This window comes from Berghia stephanieae, chromosome 3 (assembly GCF_034508935.2).
Source record: "Berghia stephanieae isolate SIO BIC M18660-M18661 chromosome 3, UCSD_Bste_1.3, whole genome shotgun sequence".
Classification (NCBI taxonomy): domain Eukaryota; kingdom Metazoa; phylum Mollusca; class Gastropoda; order Nudibranchia; family Aeolidiidae; genus Berghia; species Berghia stephanieae.
Genome location: NC_088362.1, coordinates 84,686,952 through 84,709,170, shown reverse-complemented (window position 1 = coordinate 84,709,170; position 22,219 = coordinate 84,686,952). Strand labels below are relative to the sequence as shown.

Genomic DNA, 22,219 nt, shown 5'->3' with positions numbered 1-22,219 from the left:
GCGCGTTATAAGGGGTTTCTGACCAACAACAACACGACGAGACTATAATACAATTTCTTATACAGATACAGTGCTGTTGACTGCCATATTATTTTCAAACTTGTGACTTGGTATAAATGTCAAAAGATAGCAAATGAAGAATTTTTTTTATGGTACAAGATTTGTTTAAAAGAGCTATTCGTTGTTTTTTTGTTTTTTTTTAATGATTTTTAAAATTAGTTTGGAGACATTTGACCCCACTCTCCCCTACTCTTTTTACACCTGAATACGATGAGAAAGACTCAACTTTGAGACGATCAGAGCGGGACTCGAATCAGGGACCTACTGGTCCGAAGGCAAGTCTCATAACAGACCACAAAACCTCACGGATATAGGCTTAGGCTCTATCTCTTTTTGTTAAGAGAAGAAGATTGATTTGAACTGGCTATGTCCTCCGGATGAACCATGATGCTATATCAAGGATCGCACTCAGATGGGCTTCGCGAGGAGCACGGAGGAGAGAATAACCACTGGATACGTCGAGAAGGATCCTGGAGCGTGACACAAGGCCAAGGAGTGGAAGCGGGTGTCAAAGATGGCATCAAACCGTGATGGTTAGAAAGATCAATTGTTGTATCGGCCTTATGTGTCACTGAAGCACCAAGAGGATAAGTGCAAGTAATTATAAACATTCGAGGGTTGTTTTTTTTTTATGAATAAGGCATTGCACTTCCATCCGGCAGATCTAGATTAGAGCCCCGCTTTGCCATGTCATTTTTTCCTCTCTTGCTCACTTTGCGAAGCTGCACTACGCAAAGCGATCCAAGCCAAGAACGAGGACGAGAAGTGATGCTCGTAAGACGCTATTACATTTTTTTTAAAGGAGACAACAGCTACTAATACTATGTACTGCTACTACTACTACTAGTACAACAACAACTACTACCATTTTTTTTCTATTTCTACTACTTCTTCTAATATTACACTTCTAAATGTCTTTTATCTTCCATTTCAAGAAAGTTTCCGTCTCTCTCACACGCTGACCTTCGCTTATTATTCCAGGGACTATCTACCCACTAACCCACGCCACGCCAACTTTTCATTCACCATTGAGTACAGACGATACAAGTTATACTGCATTTTATATTATTTGTTTTACACGTTCATTTGTTTATTGTTGTGCTGACGAAGGGTTTGTACCCGAAACGTCCATTGTCTGTAATGTTCCTATCCGAAGCCTCTACATTATCACTCTTTCCTTAGTAGTTTCACGATCCAAGGCTTCAGGTAGCCCCCCACCTCTCTCTACTATTTTGTACTAACATTCTTACAATATCCGTCACTCCCTTTAACAAGGTAGTCATTCACACCTGGGTCAAATGGGGTAATGTGTTATTTTAGTGACTTACTCAAGGGCCCAACGTCGTTTCTAGAATTGACAACAACCACTGTCACCAATCCGGCCACTGACCATGCTTAATACCGCTTGACTCGTGTGACAGGACGAGACACCGTACGGCTGAGCCACCAAGCCATATTGATGGTGTAATATCGGAATGAACTTGATAATGGAAATTGAGTTTATCATCAAATGTAGGAAATGTTAAATGTTTATTTTCTAATAATGGAAATTGAGTTTATCATCAAATTTAGGAAATGTTAAATGTTTATTTTCTACATTGGTTATGTTTTGGGACTCCGATAGCTCAGTTAGTAGAGCACTTGCTTCACAAAGCAAATGAACCATAATCGATTCCCGGTGAAGTCAAGAGTTTGGTTTTTTTTTCTTCTGAAACCCCTGTCCATCCAGCAGTGATTGGGTAGCTGGGGCTGTTAGATTCGGCGGAAAGTACTTTACGATATACCAATTGTTTTTGCCCGTCTTACGCTATAGAATCCATGATACCCCCCCCCCCCCCCCCAGAGCAATAAACAAAAACCAAAAAAAGCAAATCAATAACACACGGTCCCAATGTGTGACATATTTTTAAAAATGCAACAAAGCATGAAACTTAGTATAATCTTACAAGTCTCTCTCTCTCTCTCTCTCTCTCTCTCTCTCTCTCTCTCTCTCTCTCTCTCTCTCTCTCTCTGAGGCCCCCACCCCCATCCCCGGCCAAAGAAAGTTATTGATGAAGTGGCAGAAGAAGTTAAGTTCTTTTATCGGTGTCAATCGCTGTGTGTTGTGCCATGTCTGACTCATTCTTCTAAGCTCTACACATACACACACACACATTGTACACACACACACATAGACAAACACACACAAGATCCCACCCAATCAAGTAGTAGTAGTAGTAGTAGTAGTAGTAGTAGTAGTAGTAGTAGTAGTAGTAGTAGTAGTAGTAGTAGTAGTAGTAGTAGTAGTAGTAGTAGAAGCAGCAGCAACAGTAACTTAATACTGCTTTTACTGCAGCAGGTGTGTGAACCGGGAGGAAGCTGGAACAGCAAGGTGAGGAAAGTTTTATTAGAGGGAGGTGTATGTAATGGCGAACATGTGATTTGTGTATCAGCTTTACATGTTTTTAGACAGATACTTAGCTGAATAATTATGTATTAGTAACTGGATCAGCTCGTGAAATTGTAGTTTTTCACATTGTTTGGCATTTCAATTCTGTTTTATAAAAGTTTTAAATTTTGTTTACACAACCCGCCGCTTGACCAAACCAATACACACGTCCGGTTACAGAATACTTGCGCACAATATTGCGCAGTGGTTATCTACGTTGTCTGGATTCTTTGTGCCATACCTAGCATACCATCGACAAAGTTCCAGAACTTAAACTTTTCATGAAACTTGTTTAAAAGTTATAAGAAGACGTTAGGACGGTGTCTATATGTAAGTATTAAAGATTAGAATCCTTAATTGTGCCCAGTCGTTTGTTTCTTAGCCTAATCATGCATGGGTATGACATCTATGTTTTCGCGAGGTTTGAATCTCTGAAATACTTGTCATTCTTGTAGATCGAACTTCCGGATGTAACACCTAGCTGGTCATCGGTGCCATAGAGTTTATATTACCCTTTTAGTGTCGGTTACTTTCTGTATTTGTTTCAAGTTGCGTTTCATTTTCTTTCTTATGTTTGATTTCGTTTGTGTTGTTGGGAAACTCGAAAGCCCTCGATAGAGCTTAGAATATGGCTGCTCTCACAGTGCATCAGTTCCGGTTTTGTGATTCGCGAGGAGCACAGATTAGTCATACAGTTTGTAAACATTACGAACTCCGTAATTTTGTGAGATGGATTTTGGTTTTAAGACAGTATCAAATCAGATAGTTATTAACATTCCTGATGTGTTTACGGCATTTACCATGAAAATTGTAATATCTCAGCTTGTTAACAGTAACAGGTGAGAGGCTACACACACAACAAGTGCACACACATACACTCACAATACAAATACACACCTGAGTCTCTAAGATTGTTAATTGACATTGAAGAGAAAATGGATTTACCTGACTGGCGTAAATGTTGACTCCTAAAATTTGAAATCAGACCTGAATGATTAGATTATTTGTTAATACTTTGCTTTCAGTTTGTTGTTCTCTAACATAAAGGGGGCGTGGCAGTGGCAGAGAGAATTTTAATTTGCGTCTGAAATTTTAATGAAGTTGGCTTTAGGTTGAGTAGACTTTTTTGTTTTGTTGGTTTTTATGTTCTTCAAACATTTACTTTTTGATTTTGTACGTAGCTTCAGGGCTGAAGCTACATTATTAAATCGAAGTAAAGTAAGTTGGGTAGAATGTCACCTTTCAAAAGGGAAAGAGTTAGTAGAGCCAGTTTGCGACAAATGGAAATACTCTACTTCAACTTGCACATGTTTGCAGGTTTGATATTACCAAAACACAATTATGGGCATTTAAAAATCATTGTTATAAACAATATTTCTTGTTGGTTTTAGGGTACTTTCACTGTAACAATGAGATGATAGTTAGGATTATCAGACTTGTAAACAAATACATGCAGGGCAGGACATAACACAACGTCATTTACTACAGTGAAATAGAAACTTAATAAATTGAACGTTTATAGTTTATAGTTTTGTGTCACTAAGCCACTCTCCTAGATCCTGTTTAGATTATCAATTCCATTTCTTTTCTATCTTTGTTAGATTATTGGATAGGATTTTCTAATTCTCTCCTGTCTTGGGCCAATGATGTGACCTACAAATAATAATAATAATAATAATAATATATATATATATATATATATATATATATATATATATATATATATATATATATATATATATATGATGTCTTATATATGACCCATCCCCTCAAACGGTGTAAGTCTGGGTGATTTAGATGTTGAAAATTAAATTTATTTTCAAAAGCATAAAACTTGTGTAAAAAAAAATAATTGTATTTTGTTAAAAGGGAATGCATATTGTTCCAACACAACTGAAACTTTTAACTTTAACTAACACAGATCAGGAATAGAATATAATATATGTGCTGTAAGAAAATTAAATTTGGTACGATGATGTGTTGGTATGTGAGAAATTATCAAATCAGATCCAGTTCCCCAGAAAAAAAATGCAAAGTTCAACATATATACATTTGAGATAATTAGAATATCTCTTTTTGTGTGTCATGTGACAATTTAGAACAGCGATGGATGGATGCAAGATGCAGTTTTTCATTAGATTTCCTGATAAGAATGTAGGCAAATAATAATATATAAATCGACACTATAAAATGTTGCTGATCATGACTTAGTTCAACTAAGTTAATCAATATGATTGAAAACAAAATGAATGGGAAGAGAAATAGTTTGAAGTTTGGGAGTTTAACCGTACCAAAATCATATCAGTGTTATTTTATATCAGTCAGTTCACATAAACCAAACATTAGCTGTTTGAGTTTTTGAAATTTACTTTTGTAAATTAAAATATCGTTTTCCTGACATTAAATCGGACATGCGCAACTAACTCTCTGTCACAGCCCAAAAGCTACTTGTACAATTACAACAATATATGTGTTGACTTTGATGGTGGAGTGGTACTATGTTTTATTGTCGTGTATGTCATTGTCATTTTGTGTTCAGTGTGATTGGTCATCAATTATGACTTACTTACTTTTAACCTGATACAGCTGAACTCTAGCCCCTCAGCCATGTACCATGACATAAAAGTTGAATGTCTTTTGTCATTCTTCCTTGTGAGTGTGAAGTCTGTTACAGTGTTGACAACCACTAAGGCCCTGGTGGTTCGTCTTGGGCATACATAAATTACCCCAAATATAAATTGGCTCGGTTGTAAATGGGTAATGGGCTGTGGGCACTGATAGCTAGTATGAGACTGTCAGTAGAGAAAAAAATGTATGTAGTGATTTGTGTCTAATTTTGTAAGGACCAGTCAGCAAAAATTCCAGCTACAAAAACAGGCAAATGTATGCTTTTTCCAATTAAATATTTTTCTAAATTTTATGTTTTTGACATCAGGATCAATTTTCACCATTTCAATTTTTATTTGTAGTTTCTAATACTTAAAGTTTAAGAGTTTGTTTTAAAATTTTAATACTCTTAAACCTAGAGATTTTATATAGTGCAATATCCACTAAATGTGCTCTAAGCGCTTTACAAAGGGGCCCTGACCAACAGCAACATGTAACAAGTAGAAGGAGACATGACGCCTGTTAGGCGATATTACAATTTTTTTTTCGGACAGAGACAACGCTGTTGACGGTCAGGTACTCATTTACACCTGAGTAGGGTGAGAGAATGTGAGTAAAGAGTCTTTTCCAAGGACTCAACTATGCGCCGAGCGAAGCTCGAACCCAGGACCTTCCGATCCGCTTTAAACATGTTTTATTTATAACACTCGTGGTTTGTTTGGTACTGGTACTATATTTCCTTACCTTTACAATTATAAAAATCCAAAATAACGCTTTTTAAATTTCTTATCTTTAAGAGTTCTTTACAATTCACTATTTTCAAAATTCTTAAATGAGAGAAATGAATACATGTTTACATTACATCTTTATTTCCCTAAATTTTACCTTTTTTTTTTGTCTAGAATTAAGATTTGCAGCTCTGATTACATATGGTAAAATTGTGGGAATGTACTCCAGAAATGTACATTATATAATATTTTATTTCCTCAAAATTTGTTTCAGGCGAATGGTGGAATTATTTAATATACTGTGATGTCATCAGCATGGAACAGCACAGCAGGGGAAAATCCCAACCCCAATGCACACGACAATCTCAGCAACTGCAGTGATGGCAAAGGTGGTTCCGGTGATGAGCTGTCCGATGCCGAAGGGGTCTGGAGTCCTGATATCGAACAAAGCTTTCAAGAAGCCTTGGCCATTTATCCACCATGTGGAAGACGAAAAATCATTTTATCAGATGAAGGAAAAATGTATGGTGAGTTCTTGGCGAAATTAGATATGGCGATGACTCATTGCCTCTAAACAGTATTATGTCGGGGTAGGTTAGATGCTAAAAATTGAATTTATGGTTAAAAATATGAGATTAGGGTTTTGTTTTTATGTTTGTGAGGCTTGAGGCGATTGGTCACAAACATGAATAAACCTATACCAGAGCCAAGTTTTATTGTCTGTATAAATCAGATAATGTTCGACAACACTTTTTAAAAAAATGCTTTTTTCAGGAAGGAGAGGGGGGGGGGGGGGGAGGGGTGTTTGTTTTTTATATTTGTATGTATGAGTGCATATAATCCTAAATTTTTACGTTTTATCAAATCAAACAAGTATATATTATATTATTGTATAATCATGTTGTGCTTCGGCGAAAGTTGCTCTAATGCAATTGCCCATAACCATCAATTTAGCATCTAATAAAACAGTTTTGAAAGATTATAGTTCTTGATTTTGAAATTTATAATGAACAAATGGCATGCATAAGTATGGTGGCATGTTTCTATAACAGTAGTTGTGATTAAATCAGAAAACAGATGATTAATATTGTTTACTTGGTTACATTCCATTTATATGTAATGCTTTTGATTATATTATCACAGTTAATGATGCCATTGGTAAGAAAAAATATTAGACCAGAATGAAAGTTTAAAAAGATATTATTGCAATTTTATATGTCAAATTAATGATATGCATTTGGGGCCCAGCTTCTCGCATGGGCTGCAATGAGATTTTACAGCTATTACTTGTAAAATTATGAATCAGACATTTCACTTGATGACATTTAGATCAAACTGTTCGAAGTTAAACAATTAGTATAGATTGAATGATGCCCAGACTGTAGCATTCTCTATTTTAAAATATAGGGATCCTTTTAAGAAAAAGGAAAAATACATATAAGATATTCTGTGCTTGAATGTCTTGAGCGTTTATTTATTTATTTTTTAAGACCTTTTTTTTCTTTGGTCCTTCCAAATGTTCCAGTTTTGTTACATGTTAATCATTTTTTGATAAAAGGGAGACCAGAAATATCAACAAAAATCGTTTGTCTTATGTTACTTATTGAAGCTTAACAGCTTGGTAGAGGATAGAGATGTCAAAACTCTGGTTTCACTTGAAATTAATCTGGTCTGGACCAAAATATTCCAAGTTACGGGCAACTTTTGTTAAATTCCGATGAGGTCCTATTGTTCCAAGGATAGCCTCCACCACTTCAAGTGTCATCACCAACATCACAACAACATTTTTACTGCTACAACTCCCAACTCCTTTATCAACATCAGAACCATCACTACTGCAAACATCCCCACATCATAATCCTCACCAACACTATTACCATCACTGCAACTATCATCAACATAATGTTATCATTACCACTGCCACAACCATCACCATTACACCATCACTACTACTACAACCACCACCATCACCACCACATCATCATCTTCACTAACCCTACTAATATTACAACCACAACCACCATACCATTGCTACCACTACTACTACAACTGCCACCACCTCGTCATCATCACTACCACAATTACTATAACAACAACCACCACATCATTTCACTACCACCAATACTACAACCACCACCAACATATCAATATCATTACCGCTACTACTACAACCACCACAATGTCAAATACCATCCCATGTCCCTGTGAGCTAAATTTTAAATTGACATCCCTGTACAGGGCTATGGTCTTTGCCTTGTACTCAAAAGTTACTTTATTTGTAATTTAAATTGACTTTTGTACATGTCATTTATATAAATCTGCAGGCCGGAATGAGCTGATAGCTAGGTACATCAAGTTGAGGACAGGCAAAACAAGAACAAGAAAACAAGTATCGAGTCACATTCAGGTGCTTGCCAGAAGAAAAGCCAAAGAGATCCAAGCACAGTTCAAGGTCACCGTAAGTGTGAGTGGAACCCCTTTTTTACTCCTATATTGTCACAGATTAAATTCTAACATGGCTACCTTATTTAAACTTTAAAATTCTAATCGCTGCAAAAGCAAAGGTTTCTTTCAATCCTGGTGATCACCTGCCATTCAAGCAGTTCTATTTTCTAATCTGATAATATTCATTTTTTTCAGGTAGGATGCAAACTCCAAATTTTCAAAGCAAAATTATGTAGGAAAAGTGACTTAATCATGAAAAGTGGATTTATTATTATATTAGATAACATTTTATTTATTGTAAAATATTTCAAAAGAGAAAGTTGTGTGATTGAAAATAGTAATTATGTCTCTTGGATTAATGTAGTTTTTTTATCTTGAATTTTAGACATGGGGTGGTTCTTAAAGTTTTTTGTGTGTTAACAATTGGCCCAGTAACATTAAATTAAGTCATTTTGAAAAACTATGGACTGATTTGGTTTTCATAAGTTTCTTGGGTTATGAAGTGTAATACAAAAATTGGGAGTCTGCCACCAAGTGTAAAGCAGTTTTGACATTTTGAAGGGCTGAAATAGTGCAAAGCACAAACTTTGTCCACATTTTTTCGATCTTTTTGATAAGCTTTTTCTGCTATTCTAATTTTCTTTTTCTTTTTTTTTTTTTTTTTTTGGGGGGGGGGGGGGGGATCTAAAACTGTCAGCATTTGACTTATTTTACTTTATCCAACCCGGAACCTACAACCTATCCAACCTACAAGAAATTGATGAAAGCTGTCAAAATAACTTAATATATAGTTGCCATTTTGTGTGTGTCTCAATAGAAATATCGTATGCAAATTTTTTGTGTGGCATGCTTTAGCTCCCACCTTATGAAGGGGTTTTAAAGCATGTGGACATTATTTTATGATACAATAATTAACTGCCTGACAACCCACAGCAATTACCCACTGATGTCATAGAACAGAATTTTTACTACTAAAAGCACCCCTCGAAAATCCCATCCCATTGCTTTGTCTAATAATCTGTTGTATTTCACTAACAATTTTTTTTGTTTTAGAAAACTCTTGCAGTGCAGATGAAAACGTTCTTTATTTGTTATTTTTCTAATTTTGATTTGACTTTTATTGTTTCGCTCACTGAAGATGAAAAAGACTTCATAATAATGCAGTTTTGCGGATTCTATTTTATTTTTTCATATCTTGCAGGCCAGAAGAAATGGCCATGTTGGTTAGATCTGGATTAGGCTTAGCCTTAATCATTAAAACCCTTGAGAGGCAGTCACATGACTTGTATTTTGTTTTACCATTACCAGAGTAATCTCCAAGACCAGGCAGCCAGAGACAAAGCCCTTCAGCAAATGGCGTCTATGTCGTCTGCCCAGATTGTATCAGCCAGTGCTATCCACAACAAGGCCCTGGCAGGAAGTCTTGGGGCCCTTCCACCAGGCATGGCCACAGGGCCTGTCAGACCACCTTACCCTGGTGCCCCTCCTGCTGTAAGTATTTCAACAGCTAGATATAGATCTTTCTTTTTTATTTTTTTATTTTTTGTAATTTTTTATTAATTATTTTTTAAAAAACTTATTACAAAGTCAAGCAGAGCTTGGTGTGAAAGTGGCCAGATGGGTGACAGTGATCATGGAAACGTTAGTCCCGATGTTGTATTCTTGGGTAAGGCACTTTACACATATTACAACACTTGACTCAGGTGTGAATGAGTACCTTGTTACAGGCAGTGACTGGTATTGTAATAGTGTTAGTGTTAGTACAAAAAGGACACCTCAGGCATGAAATGAAAACATGGGTCCACATGGCCTGTTCAGGGTATAAATAACACATTGTGAAGCGCATTCATGGTTAACCCATGGAAATGCTGTATGTATCTGTTTTTATTTGTTTATTTGATTTGATATGAACAGGTCAAGTCATTGCATGATTAATATGCATATCAATGGCTGCAGTCTCGAACTGTTCAACTCAGGGAAACCCAACTAAGCAGGAGATTTTTTTATTATTATTGAGGACATTATGGTCAAATGGACATTAACAGAGCTGCCAACTACAGCAAAAATTGCAGAATTGTAGCATTTTCAGCGATTGTACGCTTGTACGCATTTCCCCCAAGATTGTACCCATTTTCAATGTACGATGTTAGTCATATTATTACGAGCCTATTGAGAAACCTTGGTGACCAAGTGGATATTCATATATTTTTTGACCAATTATGATCTTCATGCTGGGAGGTAGAATTCTGAGAAGATTGGATTATAGTCTTGGGAACATCATTGTTGCTGCAATTGAGCTTGTGCGGTGTGACTTTATGATAGTATACCTTCCTCTTACTTTCACAATGGTTAGTTTCCGTCGATTTCAGGATTGTACCCATTTTTATGAAATCTCCCCCATTTTGAGGTCCCATTGTACACATTCTAATCAGATGGGGTTGGCAGCTCTGCATTAACAGTGACCACATTAGTCAAAATTGAGCATTGGATAGTTTTACCCAATATTTATAGACATGATTTGTCTTTGGTTGAGGATTGATCTTGGCCCAAAATTACCTCACCTCACTCTCCTGACCGGGGTGGTTGGAGGGGAGACATGAGAGATGATTTTGCAGAAAGGCCCTCCATCCCGATCTGTCCTGAGCTTTCCTCATTAACGTTGAACTATCCTTCCTCCTTGTCCATTCCTTTACATTGTCCATCCTGCACTTTGTTTGTCATCCTCTCCCTTTGCATTCCTTCAAGTTTCCTTGCTTACTGCTTTTTGCAGATGTCTCATGGTGAGAAATATGGCCAAACCAAGACAATTTTCTTCTTTTGACTATAGAAAGGAAAGATTCCTGAGGTCCTGTCAGAAAATCAACTTTCCAATAAACCTTTTGTTCAACTTATGGTGTGTTCAGACTATATCTTAGATATGCCAAAGGGGTTTATTTTTATGTGATTATATCCTTTTTAAGATTAGGCCCAAAATTAGATAACCAAATGTTCTTGGAGTTGGACGATTTGCAAGGCTGGTTTTTTTTTGGTTTTTTTTTTTTTGTATTTTAAGATATTTCCTGGAGAAGATTTGATTTTGTTTTAAAATATTTATTTATTAAAACATTTCGATATTTTGATTTCTTTTTCTTCTCTCTAGATTTGGCAACCCGGTTTATCACAAGGAGAGTAAGTGATCATTTTTATATTTCATGTTTTACTACTAGAGTTACAGTCAAAGCGAAGATGTCAGATTTTGATATGATAGATAAAGATTTAATCATACCCCATCTTTTTATTGGTGTCTACAGAATTTTTTTGGTAGTCAAAATTTGAACATTTTGGATTTTGTTTTCACCCACATTCTGATTTTCATGCACCCAAATTCAGATTTTTTTTTCACCCAAATTCGGATATTGAAGTCAAAAATTATGAATATCAAAACTGGTAAAACTATGGTTATTTTAAACCGAAATGGATATGTGATCATCAAACTAAACAACACTTGAGCTTTGTCCCTAAAAATATGCTACTCAAAAAATAAAAAAATTCAAAAAAGCATCAAACCTGCTTTCTTTTTGGAAGGTTTGCAATTCTATTTTGTTAACAGCTCTAAAATCCCATTCAGTTTATCCTTTCTTTTATTCCATTCTTCATTTTAACTTTTTTTTTCAACCTTAATACATTCAGTTTAACTCTCCTAGTTTTGTGGTATTGCCTTTATGTTTCTGGTTCAAGTCTCGGTGTGAAAGCAAAACATGAGTCGTTGGAAAAGATTCTTTCTTCACATTCACTTTACTTCTACTCAGATGTAACAGCATTGTATCTGTAAAAATAATTATAAAAGCGCTTTACTAGCTCTGTGTCTTGTCTTGCATGCTAAGTGTTGCTATTGGCTTCGGAGCCACTTTTAGTGGCTATGAATATGAAAGCTCACAATTTTTTGGTTTTAAAAGTTTTTTAGCATCTACATACTTGAATATATGTCTATAAATAAATGAAACATAATGGGGATGTTTTTGGTAGGTAATTTATTAAATTTTTGATTTCACATCTTCTTCAACCAGTGTGAAGCCTTTTTCATCAGGCTACGGTTTACAGTCACCTGTTTCAAATGAGATGGGTCCCCCTCCATGGCAAGGTCGTTCAATTGCTGGTCCCAAACTACGTCTGGTGGAATTTACTGCCTTCCTAGAACAACACAGAGATCCAGAGTCTGTCAGTGGGGTATGTATGCTGCTCGACTAGATCATAATATTCATTGCCAGTAGGGTATGTGCACAACTGTAGCTTTAGGTTGGATCAATTCATAATCTTTAATGTCTGTGGGTTTGTACGTTATTCGACTAATTTAAAAGATTTATATCTTATTTTGTGGGACCAAAATGACAGGAACTTATCAACTATTTGAACTATCTTTTTGAAATTAAAATTTTTTTATAGTTCTCGTGATTTTGGAAATAATACACGGGCCTCTTGACCAATGGAGTCTTTAGCTTTGCCATCTCTTCTATGCCCCTAAATCAAATTTTCTTGTTTTTGGTTTATCTTTTATGACTTTCTTTGTTGTTGTTGTTGTTGTATATCATACTGAAACACTTTAATGATGCCACAACTTATTCTGTCTTATTTTTAGGTGTTAGGTTTGTTTTTTTGTCATTATATTGAATGTGGAATGATAAATAATTTATGTTGTGTATCTCTTTCAGTATCACAAGCATCTGTTTGTTCACATAGGATCAACACCAACTTACAACGACCCTCTGTTAGAGGTAGGTACCATTTTGAGGATTGACTATGTTATTGTATACAGGTTTTCTTACTTATTCATCCTCTCAATGCATGAGCGGTGCAAAAGGATAAAAATACCACAGTGCTGAGCAGATAGAAAATAATGATCACAATTTTGACATAAATTATACCAGAAGATGGTAACATCAACAAAGCGATATATTGATATTGACAATAATTGGCCTAAAAAACAAGAATACAATTTATAATTGGCTAACATATCCTACTGTGAGGTAAAATAACAGCCAATAAAAATGTAAGTGTCCCACTGTGAGGTAAAATGACAGCCAATGAAAATGCAACTATCCTGCTTTGAGCCAATGACAATGCAGTCAGCAGTAAAGTCTGAATCCCCCCCCCCCCCCTTAATATTAAAAAAAAATATTCTTTAATAATATTAACCAATAGTCAAGGCATTGTATTACTTGTTTTCTTGCTTTTTTTTCCAGGCTGTTGATATCCGACAGATTTATGACAAATTCCCTGAAAAGAAGGGTGGCTTGAAAGAATTATATGATAAAGGGCCTGCCCAGGCTTTTTTTCTTGTCAAATTTTGGGTAAGTTTATTTTCACAAACACACAAAAACTCAAATTTGTGTTTAAACCAAGTTGTTGATTTTCTCCACAGCTCACATGAAATCTAGGAAGTTTAAGGTGAAGTGAGGGTGGGATGGCCTAGTGGATAAAGCATTGAATTTCCAAATTACGTCAAATGTATAGTGTTAGTTTTGGGAGATGCTATTTTTTTACCTTGTAAAATTATGTAATGATAGTTGTATTTTTTGTTTTGAACATATCTCTTGTAAACGTTTGATTGTACTCTTCTTAGTGGGATCCTGTGCTGGTGTCTGGATGAGACTTTTAAGCGACCTCAAACAAAGTACAATGATGGCATGCTCTTGGAATCTACTTCTGTTCCCTATTTGAACCATTCTCATTTGTCTTACTTTTTCTCATTCACTTTCATTTGTAAATCTAGAAATTTCGACTGTCCCACTTTCTTCCTTTTCACTGGGATTGAAATGAAATGTTTCATAAGCGCTGTAAAACCGTATAAAATAAAAAATGTTAAGTCTGAGATTTTGCCTGCTTGGGTAATACCCATGCATTTTGGGCCGATACAGATCCCCTCCCCCTTCAAATTCACTTTACCTCCCAAAATATACAGCTTTTTGTTAGTTGCTTGCACAGGTCTGTTGATGTTGTGTTGAGATATTGAGATTTTAACTTTTCCATAACAGTTTAATTCTTTTCATTATTTTTAAATTTTCTTTTCAGGCTGATATTAACACCAATCTCCAAGATGAAGGAGGTGCATTTTATGGGGTAACCAGTCAGTAAGTCAGTTATTTTAGTTTTATTAGTCTGTGATTTTCTTGACCTCTCCTAATTTGATCTGGAAGTTGCTGATTTGGTTGCCTTGTTTCCTAACTCTGGATAACAGAAAGATATTTCTAAAATTAGATTGATATTTATATTATTATATTATTATATATTTTTAAGGGAATGTCAATGAATATGATAAATGACATCAATGGAGAAACAAATCATCATGGATTATGTTTTATGGTATCTGCCCGATTTCTGCTATTTTGATTTTGAGTTTTTACACTATTTTACACTATTCCTATATGTACATTTCCACTGTATTTCAAGATTTTTGGAAAGTTTTTTGCCTGTTTTAAAATGTTTACTTACAGTAGAACATTTTAATGAAAACAATGAAAACTTAACGATTCAAGTTATGCATTGTTTCACCAATGTATGTATGTTATAGCCATCTGTTTGTCATGATATATGGAGTAATTATGTATGTAATTTACATACCATATGGAAATAATTTTTTTGTGATATTAATGACGTGTTAAATGCTGATATGATGTAAACAATTGATCTTCAACAGGTATGAAAACAGTGAAAACTTAACGATTCAAGTTTCCACCAAAGTGTGTTCTTTTGGTAAACAAGTAGTCGAGAAAGTGGAGGTAAGTATAATTTTTATATGAACGTGTTTTTATGTAAATATCTGTGTGTGTGTGTGTGTTTATCTTCTTTTATTCTTTTTAATTATTTTTGTTTTGTTTCGTTTTGTTTTTGTTGTTTTAATCTTTGAATTTTCTGAGTTTTCATCAACCTCATACATTTTATGCCAAAAGTATCTTTATTTTACTTCAATCAGTTTCTAAATTTAACTCTTATAAATTTCTGTAGCAATTTAAAATGGTGACTGCTAAAATCAAGAAGACTAGTTGAGAACCTTGCATCAAAGTTTTTTTTCCTTTTAGAGACAATACAGTTTATTATTAGAAGCTAATGGCATGTCTGTATTGTTGATCATCTGTTAACTGATGAAGCTAAGATTGCAATTTTATTGGTAGTCATATATCTTATGAATTATGTGTGCATTGGCATAATTTACAGAGATGAAACAATATTTGATATATAAATGTGGTAGCTAAAATAAAGTTTTCAGTTTATGATGAGGATGATGATATAACAACTGGTGATTCAAGAAGATAAAAAAATGAACAGGACATAAAAAAATATTCATCTGCTGCCAAAGACGTTGACATTTTTTGGTGGCCATCTTGCATTTTTACCATTTTAAAAAAAAGACAAAGGCTCAAAAACTAATGGACCAGTAGTATTAAAAATAAGTTTATCGATAGCTTATTATGTTATCTAAAAGATTACAAGCTTTTTGAGATTCAGACTTTATATATTTCTAACTCCATAAGGGTGAAAAAAAGCGATAAAATTGACAAATTTCTGGACAAAATGAATTCAAAATAGATAAACTTTTTAATATATTAAAAAAGCTTGTGTAATTTTTTTTAGATAAATGCATTGTGTATATTATCTATTAATTTCAAGGCTCTCGATTAAAGACAGGAGTTAATTTTATTTGTCAAAATAAACAATTGTGAAAAACGCAGGTAAAGCTGAAATGAAAAATTCAATGCTGCCTTCATGGTTACTATCAGATGTGGGAATTTGTCCCCTTAAGAATATTTTCAGCAACACATATTTTAAAAGAAAAGGTGTGTGATATGTTCCTATTTTTAATGCCAACTGTATGCCAAAAAGGCGTAAAGCTTTTTAAATCAGATTACACTTTTATACTTTTTTTTTGTTCCACATTACACCTTTTTGTCATCATCAAGGTCGGGTGGGTGATTTAAGCAATTGTTTCTTCAAGGGGAACCTTGTCTCATTGAAAATGGAAGGAAGCTGCATTTTCATCATCCACTTACTGCTTATCTTGTTTTCTGAAGGCCAAACCAGAAGCGTTATTTTAAGGCAGAAGTAGCCTTTACCAAATTTATTGTGCAGAGGAATCTTCCAATAGCAATTGAAGACGATGAACAATTCTTTCAATATTACACCTGTTTTCAGTCAGAATTACACCTTTTTTCAGTCAGAATTACACCTTTTCTTCATTTGGAGTTGGCAGCTATGCAACAAAGCTAGCTAAATTTCAACTGGAGTACAAAAAAAGTGATTTAGTTTGGCTTTGGATAGGGACTACATGATCTTTAAGTATTTGGTGCTGAGTTATTTAGTAATGGGGTGACTTCTTTCATTTGATAATGATGGCATGTTTTTTGTTTGTTTTTTTACATGCTGGTAATTTTTCTATTGCAGACGGAATATGCCCGAGTTGAAAACGGTCGATACATCTATCGCATCCATCGGTCTCCCATGTGCGAGTACATGATCAATTTCATACACAAATTAAAACATCTGCCAGAAAAGTACATGATGAATAGCGTGCTGGAAAACTTTACCATTTTACAGGTTAGAGCATCTCAGCACATTGTTTTTATGGGTCCAGTCATAATGGATCAGATTTTCTTTGCTATTATTCTATTTTTAAAAATTTTTTTATTAAAAACTGTATGAAAGTATGTGTACATTTACAAATCATTGTCTTTTTAGAATTTTTAAAAACCCTGATCAATCTTTGAATGTTTTTTTTTTTTGAATTGATGGTTTGCAATTCTGATTTAAATGTTCACCATTTCTGTTTGATGAAACAGTCTCTAATTGCTGTTACCAACAGACTTATCTGTTTATATACTTATGGTGCAACACTCAGCTTCTGACCTGCAGGTCTCTATGGTTTGAATTTGAGTCTACTTAGACAGCTTAAAGTTGATTCCTTGGAGAAGGCTCTTTACTCATATTCTGTCACCATTCTCAGATGTAAAATGAGCGATATTAATGTTGTTGTTGTTGGAGTTCAATTTAAATATTTAGCGATTATGATAATATAATAAATTTATATAGTGCCAAATACCTCACTTCTAATCTCTGATGGAAGTGAATTCCAGTAATGAAAACAGATGCCATTTTAATGTTAATTCAAGAAAGGGCCCACCTTATCAAATATGGATTTTTAAAGATTCTTGATAATATTGTTGGTCAAATGGAAAACAATACAATTTATTATTAACGGATCCATGTTTTTATATTTATTTTCAGGTTGTGACAAATCGTGACACACAGGAAACACTTCTATGTATCGCGTTTGTGTTTGAAGTGTCAACAAGTGAGCATGGAGCACAACACCACATATATAAACTAGTCAAGGACTGATTCACCAAGCATGTTGAACTTTACTGTGTTACCTCTTCATGGAAGTGTGTGTTGTGTGTTTGTCATAAACACTTCAATTGTTTTCACTCCACGCTATAGTGGAGAGTTGTTGCAAAAAGTCATGTTTTGATAAGTCTACACATTACAAAATACATGAGATCACATGACCCATGACCTCACATAAATAACTCTGTTGACAACAGGTGTCAAACAGCAATGCATTGTTTACTGTGTCACAGGATTATCTTAATGATCAAAACTAATCTGTTAGTTTGTTGTTTTCATTTTGGAGGCCTTTCTACATAAGCATTTAACAGATTCTTAATGTTGTTGCAGTGAAATATTCCCTATTCTCAGTACGCTGAATTTAAATGAGAGGAAAACTAGGGAAGTCGATGCATGTCAGGAAAAAATTGAGAGGTGAAATATCATTTAAGATTCTCAAAATATAGAATGTAGATGAAACTAATGAGCCTGTGCTCTTTTTCTTAGCTTACATTTGCATTTATTTGGTTAAAATCTGTTCACGGTGGAGCGTATTCTTGTTTTCTTTGTTGAAACTTAAATATTGACCCATAACCACTCCTACTTTTTTCCCCCCTAGAAAATGTGACAAATTTGTTGGGGTTTTTTTATGCTTGGAACAAGTCACTCAAGCTTAATTCAAAATAGCTTTGGTTTTTTTTTGTTTTTTTTTCTTCTATTCTTATTTTTCCTTCATTAGTCCAAGGGAAATGCACCTTTTGTCTCTAAATTGATTTATATAGAAATTATTTATTGCCATTTAACGGAAATTTTGTCCACATGCAAGTCAGATATAACGTCACATGACTTTTTTCTGTACTGGCTGAGGGGGGTCAATTACTTTTTTTTTTTAATCTTAAGTTTTCACACATCTGGAGACTTATATTACAATTTGTGAATAGAGTGAATTGAAGATGAAATATCTGCTTATAACCATCAGAAATATTTTGTGATAGTGATAGCATGTAAATTGTTACAAACGACATATCCAGTCAAAGATGGAAAGTTTTCTTGTCAATTGTGACAGAAAGTTTGAAAAATGACTTTATCTCAAATTGCGTCTTGCTTATCAAAAAGTTTGGAACTGCCAAGGGACTGACTAAACTAGTAACGTATTTCAATTATTGCATACTCTCTAATTGAATATATTGTGTCATTTTGATTGTCAGCAATTTTCTAAGGTGCTGGGCATGTTTCATGCTGTCTTTATTCATTTGGGAGAATTGATAATTGATATATGGTAAGAAAGATTTGATGGTATAACTTGATGTTATTCAGGTAACATATTAAAAATGTGTTTGGTATGTTTCAATTTCAATTTCATTTGCATGAGTCAAGTCATATTTTTCTTATTGGTTCATAGAATTTCTGCTTGAAAATAAGCTGATAGGACCTGCGGACTGTAAAAAGGAATAAACAAAAGTGAATTTAACAGCTTCAAAAAAGAACAAAACATTTTGGGCTTAAAACCCTTCACCAGCCAATAAGAAAAACACTTTTTAAATGATTTTAATGTTTTTCTTATTGGCCAAAGAAGGGTTTTGAGCCCAAAATGCTCCGTGATTGGTATTTTGTTCTTTTCTGAAGCTGTTATCATTTTTGTTCATTACTTTTAAGAATTTCTGTTACAGTATTTTGAACTGCTTCTTACCATTCTTTTTATGAGAGCTGAACTAACAGGTGTTAAATTTGTTTAAAACATTTATTTATTTTATTTTTTTTTTCTTAATGGACAGCTATAAGGTGTTCCTTCAATGATCTGCTACTTAATAATTTTTCCTTCTTTTTAATACTATTTTTAAAAATCCCACTTTTGCTTATATTATTGTTGTAATGATTTTTTAATGTGGTTGTGCTTCAAACACATATATTGATCGAGAAATGGGTGTTGAGATTGAATGGAAAATGGGTATTGAGATTGTTTCAATCACATTTATTGAATAGGAAATGGGTGTGGGGATTGTTTCAAACACTTATATTGAATGGGAAATGGGTGTTGACATGATTTCAAAGACTTTTATATTGATTGGGAAATGGGTTTAATGAATGATTAGACTGTTCTGTTTTAGAATTTCTTGGGACAGTGTGCTTATGGTATTTGTGACTTGATATGCGTTATGGAATGTGCAAAAACTGTTTATACCAAATATTTAGAAGCACAATTTATTGTTGATACTTTTATTACAGTTGCAGGGGGACATGGTTTATTGGTGTCTTGCTTACATGACAAATGAAACAGGAAAGTCAAAATTGAATGGCAATAAGTCCATTATTTTATGAGTCCTGGGCTTTTATGATAATATTCTTCTTCATCATTTTATACTTATGATTGTTGTTAGCTTGCCAAATTTTTGTCTTGCCTTTTCTCTGCCCGTCCTCTTGTGAGTTTAGAAAGTGTCATTAATTGCTGTTGGTTTTCTTTTTCACCGTTATCAGTTGAGGCCCTCACCCAAGTGTGTGCCTTACTTGCCAGGTATATTGCATGCTAGGAAGAAGTTGTATTTTCTGCATATCTGACAATATTAATTGAGAATAGTTTAAGTAGTCCCAAAATTATTTGAAGTTTATAATTTTACCGTTGGCATGATATAAATGTACACAATAGATAAATGTTTTTGCTGCTTATTCCTTTAGCAGGTCAAATGGAACCAAACCTCTATTTCCTAAAATTCTCCCTAAACGGTACTTTTTGTATTCATACAAAATCTCTCATTACCTGTTTCTAGATTCTCATTCACATCGGAGCCAAATCTGATAAATTAGATCAGATTGTCTGTCCAAAGGCCACAGTGCTGGACTAGTTTGCAATTCCGATTGCCCTGCCCATTGAATGACTATCCTTGCTCCGTGTTGTTTTTGTTTTTTAGACAAGACCACAGAATGCAAGCGGGTGGTTGGATGGGAGCATCACCCTTGAATCATATACCTATGATGTTCGCATGGGTGTACGATCCGATAGTGATGTCGTTTCTTCTTCTCTTTACTAGCCTATCCTGCTTCTTTGGTTTGTGATTGTATTTTTGACAGGGGATATTTTTTTTCCTGTAAATCCTCTGCCTGTTTGTTCTTGGTTATTTATAATTTAGCTTATGATATCTTTAGGTTATGATTTTGATTGACATTTGTACTATTTTTGTTAGATTGCTTGTTTTTTTTTTGTTTCAGCGGTCTCTCATATAACCTCAATTGTGTTGGAAGAGACCTAAAGCAACAAACAAACAAAAAACACAGAATGCAAAGCCATCATACCAGGAAATTGTAAAAGAGCTGCTAATCCTGTTATAATGGAAATCAATGCAGTATTTTTATGGAGCGGATTGGATGTGAACTTTTCAAAGGGGTTCTATATGGTGACCAAGTGCAGTTTGGTCTAAAATCAAGATGGCATTGAAATACCGTGGATCTTTTGATTTTATTTTTTTCCCTGTAGGCCATTAATCACAATTTCCTGGTTTGGTAGAATTTATTATCAATTTTATTTACTAGATCGCTGGCACGGTCACTGTTGTCAATCGCTTCTAGAAGCAGCCAAACTGGACTTGAGCACGTTATAGAACTAACCCCTTCATTCAAGTAATCTTGTCTTTCTTTTCAAACCTTTACATCATTGGTTTTTCTCCCCAACAGTCAGTTATATGCTTGTATAAAAATAAGTAGCACTTGATAATTCATAGTCTTTTTAAAAATGATATTTTACTATGCAATATCATGCCATATCGTAAGCAATCTATGGTTTTATGACAATTACTCGCTTAAGGTCTGTTTAAAACAATATGGAACACTTTAGTTTGGTTGTGAAGTGGAAAATTACAAAAACTTATGCTGCTGAAAATTCTTTGTAATTTTGTCATTGCATTTTTATGAATGGCTTCAGTTCGCTATTGTATTTGGGATTTAAGAACTTCAATTTATGCACAAATCAAAATATGTCATTATCGATCGGTTAATGAGTTTTAAGATCTTTGTAGATATAAAAATGGAAAACATTTCATGTTGAAGGTGATTTTGTTATGAATGTCATTGCATGTGTGTGTGTTTTGTTTTTTTAACTTGTTCAATTTCTTTTTTTCCTTTTTTTCTCAATTTGTCTGAAACAAATAAATGTGAGTTACCATTTTGACCCAATTGTCCAAGTACACGGTGTGCAGGATGATATACTTCTACTATTTGGCAGTGATCCTGATGAAGGATCTCATTTATTCTACATACCTTCAACTTTCCTTGCAGTCCTCTTGGGTTCCACAACATTCTTTGTTGACAGGGAGTGAATTGGCAGTGACAAAATTCTCTGGTTTTTAAAGGTGCATGTTTACCCTGAGTGGTACCTACGAACACACACTTATTCCATTTGTCCACCACTGTAGCTCTTTGTGTCAAAAAGGGTTTTAAAGATCTATATTCTTAATTACATACAGATCAAATCTACAAGGATGCCCATAGAGTTCACACAAAATGTCCAAAATACGTTATTTTGTATCAAATTTTCCAAATGAATAGGACAATCATTTCTCAAGATTCCTTACCATTTCCCACTTAAACGGGTTTTTACTCCTGCCTA

General features: G+C 34.3%; 1 protein-coding gene across 3 annotated transcripts; it reads left to right on the top strand.

The window, feature by feature from the left end:
- The first annotated feature begins 2,678 nt into the window (after positions 1 to 2,678).
- Positions 2,679 to 21,286, top strand: LOC144968668 (transcriptional enhancer factor TEF-1-like). Of its 3 annotated transcripts, none has more exons than XM_078907234.1 (12): positions 2,679 to 2,818; positions 6,098 to 6,350; positions 8,148 to 8,281; positions 9,577 to 9,759; positions 11,408 to 11,436; positions 12,315 to 12,474; positions 12,957 to 13,019; positions 13,488 to 13,595; positions 14,317 to 14,375; positions 14,942 to 15,023; positions 16,684 to 16,836; positions 17,524 to 21,286. In XM_078907234.1, the coding sequence occupies exons 2-12, from the start codon at positions 6,128 to 6,130 to the stop codon at positions 17,635 to 17,637; spliced, it is 1,308 nt and encodes a 435-aa protein (XP_078763360.1). In that variant the 5' UTR covers positions 2,679 to 2,818; positions 6,098 to 6,127; the 3' UTR covers positions 17,638 to 21,286. The 3 variants fall into 3 exon arrangements, with proteins under 3 accessions (XP_078763360.1, XP_078763358.1, XP_078763359.1); XM_078907232.1 differs by having other exon boundaries at positions 8,148 to 8,287; XM_078907233.1 differs by lacking the exon at positions 2,679 to 2,818 and adding an exon at positions 3,237 to 3,327 and having other exon boundaries at positions 8,148 to 8,287.
- The last annotated feature ends 933 nt before the right edge of the window (positions 21,287 to 22,219 follow it).

Bases quoted from the DNA above. Each gene is read 5' to 3' on its own strand.
- LOC144968668 (XM_078907232.1), top strand. From the start codon at position 6,128: ATGTCATCAGCATGGAACAGCACAGCAGGGGAAAATCCCAACCCCAAT. The intron at 14,376-14,941 runs GTAAGTCAGTTA...GATCTTCAACAG, and splicing joins TTTTATGGGGTAACCAGTCA to GTATGAAAACAGTGAAAACT. The intron at 15,024-16,683 runs GTAAGTATAATT...TTTCTATTGCAG, and splicing joins AAGTAGTCGAGAAAGTGGAG to ACGGAATATGCCCGAGTTGA.